The sequence below is a fragment of the Nestor notabilis genome, unplaced genomic scaffold (genome assembly GCF_000696875.1).
Source record: "Nestor notabilis isolate BGI_N333 unplaced genomic scaffold, ASM69687v1 scaffold3454, whole genome shotgun sequence".
Lineage (NCBI taxonomy): Eukaryota > Metazoa > Chordata > Aves > Psittaciformes > Psittacidae > Nestor > Nestor notabilis.
Genome location: NW_009926747.1, coordinates 8,639 through 18,675, shown reverse-complemented (window position 1 = coordinate 18,675; position 10,037 = coordinate 8,639). Strand labels below are relative to the sequence as shown.

The following is a 10,037-nucleotide window of genomic DNA, read 5'->3' as shown; positions in this document are numbered from 1 at the left end:
AGTAAGAGACATGTTAGGAAGAAAAATTATTCATTCTGTGTATAGTGGGATTAAGATAATTGTATGTCCTGTAATGAAAAAGGTACTTGCTTATTTCTGCTCCCAGTTTTCAAGTGTGCTGTAGCTGGGACTGGTGTACATGTGTACCAACTGATGCTGTCAGCTATTGTGAAATCTCAGATGGTTGGGTATTAACACTAGGTATAAACATAATTCTGCATTTTCCTGGTTTAAGTCTGTTCCTTAAGGTAAGGAGAGCATGAAAGAGGATGGGAGAAGCTTGTCGGACAGTCTTCTGGTAGTAGCAGAGATTTGTCTCTGTCTCCTCCTGTTAGATATGATGATAAAATGAAGCCTGAAACACTTGTGGTATGACAGTGGAGTAGGAAGTTGTAGCCAGTGGCATGGAGGTGGCCAGCAGGACTTGGACAGCACCAGTATAGGATAAAAGAAGTCTAATGGAGCAACAGGCTGACCTTGGAGGGGACAGGAATAGGATATGGTGATATGAAGGAGAAACCAATCTAAAACTGAACATCTTTCATCAGGAGATTAGAGTTATCTAATCACAGGAAAGCTGCTTGAACAAACCCGCAGCTATTGAATGTCCTAACTGGCACTGTCAGACATCCAAGCTTCTTCCTCTGGCAAGAGACACATCAACTGTGTTGTCCACCCTTCACAATTCACTAATGTGTGGTTACAAAAACACTGAAACATCCAGAATGGCGAACAGTTAAGAACCCTTTTGATGTGATTAATATTGGAGAACTATTTTTCGTGAGGAAAAATTGCTCCTGTTTTCTATCATTTGGTAGTCTATTGCTCAGTTTATTCAGATTGAATAACAGCTCCAGCACGCTATTTATTGGACAAATTCAGATGCAGTTGCAAAGCTGAAATTTCTCAGCTTGGGAAAATGCAAGTGTTTGAATTCAAACTCTAAAGATTTTGAGCTAAATAATAATGTAGAAAAGATTATGTTCATCTGTGACCAGGTAGCTGAGAACAGGTACAATCAGAACAGCATGCTATGTCTCATGCAGGTATGCATTCTGACATGACTAAAAACTAGAATCATAGAATGATTTAGGTTGGTGCTGTCTGCAAACATACTAAGGGTGCACTCGATCCCCTCATCCAGATCCTTGAGAAAGATACTGAACAGAACTGGCCCCAATACTGAGTCCTGGGGAACACCACTTGTGACCAGCTGCCAACTGGATTTGACTCCATTCGCTACCACTCTTTGGGCTTGGCCAGTTTTTTACCCAGCAAAGAGTACACCCATCCAAGCATGGCAGAAGGCAGTAATGTCTTAGAGACAGGTATTTCTAAGGTATTATTTCAGTAAGGTCTTCTGCTTGGGTAAATGAAATATTAAGTAATGTTTTAATTTAATAGTGTGTATGAACTATAGTGAAATATTCCCTGTGACTGATTTTAGCAGTCTGTAGAGTCTGTTTCTTTTGTAAGAAAGAAAGTAAGAGAGGGATCAGAATATAACAGCCAGTAAGGGAAAGGATGCTTCATGTGAATAGTTGACAGTCATTTTTGTATATGTTACATGCTGCCTCCAAGCAGATCTGTAAGTAATTATGATTGAAATGTAAAACCTTATTAGAAATCCAGTTCTTGCCCTACAGCACACAATTAAGAAGGCATCTCTAAACTCTCCAGCTCTGCGATAGGCAAATCAAGCGTGCTTCTGGTTTCTTGTTTTTTTGGGGGTTTTTTCTTTCTTTTTTTAATTTATGTTTGAATGTGTGCTTTTATTTCCCCGATGCGGAGGACAAAGTGCCAGTCATTCAGTTTGAGGAAAATAATTTTCCTGTTTGTATTGTTCTAGCCTTAGTAGCTGCTACTAAACTTCCTTGGTGTGGAAAACATTGCATAGACACAGGGACTGGCTTTGTCTCTTTAGTTTAAGTGGTTTTTTGAAATATCATGAACAGCAGCAGTTACTATAGCTGTTATCCATTAAAGTGCCCTAGTTTCTGTTCTTTGAGCAGGATGTCACCCACAGCTCTATAGGTATAATGGATAAATCCTATAGCAGGGGGCCTCAGCATGATAAAGACTGTTTTTCAGTCATGTGCAAATGCATCAGCAATCTGCTGAGGTGCAATTTGCTTTCTTGATGTGAACTAAAGTATTTTTCCAAGTTTTTGAAGTGTGTGCTAGTATTCTAAAAAGTCTTTGCCTCTTATAGCAAAAGGCTTCAATAAGCGTCCCAGAACACGCTGGTATTTTTATGTAGTGAAGGTTAAGCAATGTCTAGCTGAATACCATGAAATTTTATGGATATATTTTTTCAAGGCTGCATCTGTTTGTTCTTTTCTGTTTTTTTCAATTGCCATCATCTGGTGTAAGAAGCTTCATCTGCATATTTTTAGCAACATCTGGTTTAATGGATGAGTTGTTTCTCTGTGTAAACCACGAAGTCAAAGCAGTAGATGCAAACTTCTCCAGAGAGGCGTGAAGCTACAGCACATCTTATGTGAGGCACAGAAGCCAGTAACTATGGAACTGTGAGAAAGCTTAAGAAGTATTGATTCAGACATTAGTCAAGTTTAAATTAATCTGTTTGCCTTCAGGAAAGAGTTATGCTTTGCTCGATACTTCTGATAGCATCTTGCCATATGTATGTATAAAAATTAAGCAATGAATGGAGCAGAAATTCTTTCTTTATATCAGAATATACCAAGTTATAGTGAAACTACCTTACTTTTTCACTGTTTTCTATGGGTTGTGCTAATGTAAATAATTTTGAATGCATATGGGTGGATTAGAGAAGCCACTTGATGCACAGGATAGAGGTGTTTTCCAAAGTTCTCCTTCGTTGCATGTGTATCACAAAATTGTTACAGGGTTAATCTGGTACCTTGCTAAATTCTGACCCATAAGTAATTTAAAGATAGTTAGGGGTCTTTTCAAACAACTAAATAGCAGAAAAAGAAAAAGAGGGGCTTGAAGTTGTGTGAACTAACCCAAATGTCAAGGCCCAGATTGTTCCACAGGATTAGTAATTGCTTGTGGATAAATAATCTTAGTTGTTCCCAAGCATCTTCCGCAAAAGCCGTCCTCAATCCAAACAGCAGCAACTCTGAATTACGTCTGTTTGGTCCTCCGTCCTTTCAATGACCAGGCTTCAGATGAAAAGATGAGTCAATAGGCTTGGCATAAATTTATATTGTTAAGTTGGATTGGCATGATGTAAAAGTCAGCACTCCGCAAAGGAGACTAAAAATCTCTTTAAAGGGGATTTTTTAAAATCCAATATATTTGTGTTACGCTGGAGACTAAGTTAATAAATTGTAGTTTATCATCATCTTGATAGCCCAGACACAAAAATCTAGCACAGGAGCAGTCCTTAAACGGTTTTCCTCTTGTTACAACAAAGAAATGGGGGGTTGGGGAAACTGAATTAGGTCTAAAATCTTTCTGTACCATCAGCGCCCAATATTAAATTTTATCTCGGACCAAAATGTGTAATTTTGAAATACGCCTGTTCTAACAAGCATTTTAAGGAGATGAATGATGACATTAGTGATTTTCTTTAGAAATAATTTATTTCCTTAGCCCAATTTGATTTGAATTTTGACCTTTTAAGACTTTTGATCTAAATCCATTTAAGATGCTTCTGAAGGGCTTAAAAGACAATGAGAAGTCAGCAGCTTTCACATTAAAGATATATGAACTGTTCAGAATGAAACATTTAATTCCCATGAAAGCTACACAGTCCTCACTCTACAGCAAAGCAAAAATTAATGGAAATTTGAGAAGAAAATCAACTTGGTCTCTGTCTTGTGCTGTGCTCACTTGCTGGTGCTACTAGCCATTTCCTTCTCTGTGGTTTTCAGTGTTGTACTTGAGACTTATTCTACAGCCAAATTGTCTCAAGTATTAGGAAAATTTAGATTGAAGATAAAGGAAATGATCTTATCCTATTTCATCTTCTTGTTATTAGCAATAACATTTTTAGATGACCTACAGCAGCTCTTCTTCTCTTACTTTCTTTTATGTGCCATATGAAGGTAATTTAATGAGGTGGGGAGCAAAGCTTTAGATCTTCTGAACTAAAGACCATATCTGATAAAGCGTGGATTCTGTGATTATGAAACCAAGCATATAATTCCTGTAATTTAGAAATCTACTGCTGTTCTGATTTATCTCCAGTCGGTTGAATTGTTTGCATCAGTTGTGGGAAGGTCAGGTGCTCACTAATGAGAACAGATGTTCATCTTAAATTTTCTGTGGAGAATACATGGTGAAAGAAATTCACGGCAAAGATTTTCAATGTATCACTATCATGTTTTCACTTTGGCAGTAATTTCAGAGGAAATGAGGTGGTGTGTCTTCACTGTTTATACTGATATGACTATTACTCAGCATATTGGTATTTACATTCTCTTTGCACTGATACCTGACTGCATCATTTCACTTGTAAGCTCTTTAAAGGGCATTTTCCTCTGGGCGTTTCAGCTTGTGTAGCTGTTTGTCCACTTTCCATCATAAATGATCCCTTCACACAGGACAAAATTCAGAATTTTATCTGATAGTACATTACTCAGTAATTATTAATATACTATTCAGCAAAATAATAGATCTTGTAGAAATAGTATAGCAGTAGAATTAGCACAGTGTAAAAGAGCTTGAACAAATCCCCAGCCTTGGAGGAGTGTTATTTTTGAACATACCCAGCACTGCAAGATGCCAGCAAATGCAAATGTCTTTGCTTTTATTCTGTGTACCATGCTGGTTAACTGTGGAAGCGTAAGCAAAGCACAGTTAATTACTACGAAGTTCCTGTTAAATCTAGTCTCAAGTGCTATTTTTCCTGTTTCAGTGCACTGAATCTGCTTTCTTGCAATAGAATTTCCTCTTGGTTATGGGCAGACAGCAGAGGATAGATGTGTGGCTTCAGCCATAGGAGGCTTTGGGGACATCTTTTTTTCCCTTTTATCGTTTGTGTTCCACTCTGTCAAAGTAGGATGCATCTGGGGAAACATGGTAGGGAAGGAAACATCCAGACCTCTCAATGGTTGTGTCTGTATGAATCAGCAGGTTGGTTTGCACTGGTGGAGATAGATGCAAGATAATAAACTAAGTACATCATTGTTTACAGTAGCATTTGAGAGAAAGCATAAGGCAGCTCTAAAGAGCTGCCAAACTGGCTGGGCAGGATGGAGGAACCAGTCTCAGCATCAAGATGTTTTAAAATGCTAATCAGTGTGTATTCATTACCAAACACCTGCAAATGAAATTAGAATAACAGCGATAGAAGGGAAATTGATGTTGTGAAAATGGTGTGAAACTTGAGCAATCCTGCAATCTGGTAGTGGTGCAGGTGCAGAGCAGGCAGCTATGCAGGGCTGAGCAGAAGGTGGCAACAGGGTCACCAAGTGTACAGTAAATAATCTTTCGAACATCATTTCCTTAACATGTAAGGAACTTCTGTTTGAAACATATGGATGGTTCTCCAGCACAGTTCAGTCTTCTATACATCTTAGACCTGGCGCACAGTTCAAACATGGTTTGAATACACAGTGAGGAGTATGTAGGGTGGTAGGGAAGAATCAGGGTGCACACTAACAAGGAATGATCCGTGTCTAGCACTCAACAAAGAAAGAGATAATGAGCTGAGCTATTATAGAGCAAAGTAACAGAAAGAGGAACCTGGGGGGATGCTTAGAAGCAAGATGAAGTGGCAAGATGGCAGAAGTACTTTTGGCTGAGAAAAGGTGAAAAAGGTCTTTCATGGAAGCTGCTAGTGTCTTAGTCTGATGGATGCTCCAGTGGCCAGGCAGCAGCTGAGGCCAGGAGATGGCTGTGTGTGGGCGTGAGGAATGTATCTTTGAGAGGGATGTTCATAGACAGGCCTGGCTTCTGTGTGTTTTTCACCTCCAGACTGAAAGCAAATCTGTGTGCACTGGGTGACATGGGCCTTCTAGGGCAGCTTGGCAAGGCAGGGCTGCAGTAGGGTGGAAGGGTGCACACTGGCACTGGCTGTTTGCCAGCAACACATCAAGGGGATCATCATTTCTCCAGAGTGCTGGCTCCATTCAGTCAGTTGCTGCTCAAGTGCAAGGTGGAACTGCAAATCTTACAGCTTACTGCCATCAAGGCAGCATTAGGGTTTGGCTGGGGTTTGGTGTGTGTTTTTCCAGTATTTGTTGAGTTAACCTCTCTGTTTTAAGTGTATTTGAACTTTGGATTTCCAGCTGTCCTGAAATTGGGTTTGGGACTTCACAGTGATAGCCTGCTTTAAATGTTGTCCTGCTGGTACGTCCATGCCAACATAAGGAAGATTTCTGGTGGTAGGTTGGACATCAGTGCTTAGCATATTCCTGTTCAACCTGGGGCTGGCTGGCTGTTTCTTACAGAACAGTTAGAGAAGTGGATTCTTTGAATTTGCTTTTGAAAGTCAGCTGCAATGGTGGTAGCTCCTCTGAAACATATCAGAGTGTCTGTTACTCCACAGTCTCACCTCTTGTTGCCAAGCTGTCACTCAGAGGCATCTTCATTCTGGTTTTCCTACTGTCAAGAGGGTTATATCCTTCACATAAGTTCTCAATTGGCCTGTAAATCATAACCCAGACAGATGTTCATCTCTCTGAGTTCTTCTTTTCAAGTAAATAACATTGTTTGCATATTGGAGGGTGGTGTCTGCAGTTGATGTGGTTGCAGCTGAGAAGTTTCTCTAGTTACAGTTATGACTTGTGGTCCCTTTAAACAAATGCTAATTTAAGAAAAGAAAAAGAAAAAAAAGTTGCCAGTATTCCTTTAAAATATATTATATTGTTGGCAGTCAAACTGAAATACCTGGTTTACACCTATTCCTCAAAATATTTAATTTCCACAAAGTCCTTGGAAATAGAGACACCTTTTGTTTCAGTAGCTCAGGCTTGGTTCTTCTCAGCTCTGGTCTGATTCTTATTTTTACTGTTCTTATTTTTACTGTCTAATTAGAAATGCTCCTTCTTCTAAATTGTTTCACTGTGTAGAAAAGAAAGCATATGCCTCTTCTCCTTATAACTTCACTTGACCTTGGCACACTCCATAGGCATTACTGATTACACCCAAAGTGTGCAGCATATAGTTAGTTCATCGATGATGTAAGGGCTAACTTCTATTTGACCTTAAATCCTTGCATGAAGCATTTTTAGCTCAAAGTCCTGCTGCTGCAGCTCTTTTTGCTTTGTGTGATATTCATGTGAATGGTCTTAGCTTTGCTATGATCACTTGTATAGTAAAGACTAGTCACTTGAAGGAGATCTGTAGATAAAAGGCAAGTGTTTAAATTCAGGAATGTTCTGCTGGTTACACTTCCAAAGACCAGGCTTGGGAAAAAGCACGTTTCCGAATGTTGGTCTTGGCTCAAAGATCCTGATAAATTAACAGGGATTACGTTTTTCATCTTGATTGTATATTAGTCAGCTTTTCAGAAGACAACGGATAATGGGTTTAAACTTAAACAGGGGAAGTTTAGATTAGATATAAGGAAGAAGTTCTTCACAGTGAGGGTGGTGAGGCACTGGAATGGGTTGCCCAAGGAAGTTGTGAATGCTCCATCCCTGGTGGTGTTCAAGGCCAGGCTGAACAGAGCCTTGTGCGACATGTGCTAGTGTGAGGTGTCCCTGCCCATGGCAGGAGGGTGAAACTAGGTGATCTTAAGGTCCTTTCCAACCCAAACCGTTCTGTGATTCTATGATTCCATTACTAGCCATATTTATATTAAGAAGTCATCTATTTCCTTGAAAATTATTTAATATGAAGATTTTTTGTTATTTTTCAGGTGTTCAAATGAAACAGTATTTAAAAAGGAAGATTTGTTTTGGGCATACAATTTCTGCCCCACTCCATACTCTTGGACAGCACTTCTGGGCCTTATTTTGTACTTGGTTTTCTTTGCACCTGGTAAGTAAATGTTCGTTTTCACATATAAGTTAAAAAAATGTAAAGGTAGAATGTCGCATGGTGAGGCTACATGATAAATTCACTTTTAAGTCCAGCCATTCAACTGAGATTTTTCCTTTTTTCCTAATTCTCAGGGATGGGTCCTATGCCCTGGACTGTCAATTCTGAAATTTACCCACTTTGGGCTAGGAGTACAGGAAATGCGTGTTCCTCTGGAGTCAACTGGGTTTTCAATGTGCTTGTGTCACTGACATTTCTGCATACAGCTGAATATCTGACATACTATGGTAAGAAACACTGAGTCTGTGCATGCAGTACTACCATTGGCACATAGATTTTCTGCTCATTCTGGGTTGCTCAGTTGGTTTTGCTGTGAAATGCAGTGTTCTCAACCCACCATGGTTTAGTAAGACTAGAGATACGTCTTACTAAAGATATGATCTTCCTGGGTCATAGAGTTTAGTCCAGCTTTCATGAGAAACATTTCTTTCCTGAACTGGAAACCTAGACAGTTGATTGAAACTGGGAAGCTGGAACAAAACCTACTTTAGACCTAGTGAAACATGCTGATTCCCACTTAAGGAGACAGCATGTGCAGTTTTCCAGTTTATTATGGTATCCAAGGTCAGTATCAGATCGTCCTTGCAGAAATACCTGTATAAGATGCTACCACCTCACTCCCAGCTTTTGATTAAGTCTTGTCTGCTGCAGCCTGCGGAGAGTTTGGCAGATTACTGCTCAGCCACTCCAGTACAAGTCATTTAAATTACATTAAATTGCTAGGGAGTTGCTGTGACCTTCACATCGTTGCTAGTACAGAGCCTTGCAGCTCTACTTGTCATTCTTTTGAGTCATCAGTCTAGAAACACATGACAGATAAATGTTTGTTGGTCCTTTAGTACATTGTCTGCCCCCCTAGGTATGGTGGTTTGTGGGTGGGAACAAGCTCCTTCTCAGCGCTAATTGTCTCTGCTGAGGAGTTTTAAATAACAATTAAATGTAAGACTCACAAGCATTATTTTAATCCTGACTATTTCTTTTTTCCTGAAGTTTCTCATTTTAGGGGGTTGTCTGAGTGTGTCCTTCACTTTTAATATAAACTAAGCTCTTGACTTGGTATGTAGTTGTTTAATTGCTGTTTATTTTAACAGCAGAATGACTTGCCCAGAAAGGGTGTATGTTCCATGTGAAATAAAATTGCTTTTGTTAATGTACTCTGTTATGGAACGATCCAGTAAGGCCACTCTAAGCTTTGCTTTTATGCACTCATTTGATATCTGCAGCCTGCTGCTTCTGCTGCTCCTGCTGCTCGCTCTGCTCTGGAGCAGAGAAGGGATGGGAACTTCTTAACTGACTGTGCATACTGTTTTACATTGCAGGAGCCTTCTTCCTCTACGCAGGGTTTGCTGCCTTGGGACTGGTTTTCATCTATGGCTGCCTTCCTGAGACTAAGGGGAAAAAACTAGAGGAAATTGAGTCTTTGTTTGAAAACAGGCTATGTACATGTGGTATGTCGGATTCTGATGAAGGGAGGTATATCGAATATATTCGGGTGAAGGGAAGTAATTACCATCTTTCTGACAATGATGCTTCTGATGTGGAATAATTTTCAGCTGCTGGTGTATTTAATCATTTAAAAGCCTTCTGGGGGAAAAGCAGCTCTCTGATGACCTCACTGCCCTGCTTCTGGTCTGGTTCTCTTTTCTACTGTCTAGTTAAAAATGCCTTCATGTTCAAAAATGCTCCATTTGGGAGGAAATTCAAAATGCTAGTGTTTTCTTGATAACTAAAAGCAATGGCTTCCAAAAGAGACTGAATTCCACAATTCCGTGAATTCACCACGTGTGTACAACACTGCGCCATCCTGAGGTATTTAGTAGGGTGCACTGCACCAGATGAATGAAGAAGGCTATCCTAGATGGTCAGTGGTCCTTATCTTCAGTACTGACAAGGGATACAGAGTAGCTAATCAGAAAGCAGATGACATTTGTTGGATCCCCATCCCACAGCAGCCTGGGAAATAGCTCTGCTGTGCAGTACAACAGATGATGAGTGCATAAGCTGCTGTAATGGTAACCATTGAAAAGGTTTAACTGATTAAGAAAACACAAATACCT

The 10,037-nt window shown here is 39.8% G+C and overlaps 1 protein-coding gene across 1 annotated transcript in view; it reads left to right on the top strand.

Moving 5' to 3' along the window:
* Positions 1 to 9,526, top strand: part of SLC2A13 (solute carrier family 2 (facilitated glucose transporter), member 13) — a 121,630-nt gene extending 112,104 nt beyond the window's left edge. Inside the window, exons 8-10 of the mRNA XM_010013702.1 lie at positions 7,799 to 7,920; positions 8,055 to 8,207; positions 9,300 to 9,526. Coding sequence (XP_010012004.1) covers positions 7,799 to 7,920; positions 8,055 to 8,207; positions 9,300 to 9,526 — 502 coding nt within the window. The remainder of the gene's footprint in view (positions 1 to 7,798; positions 7,921 to 8,054; positions 8,208 to 9,299) is intronic.
* The last annotated feature ends 511 nt before the right edge of the window (positions 9,527 to 10,037 follow it).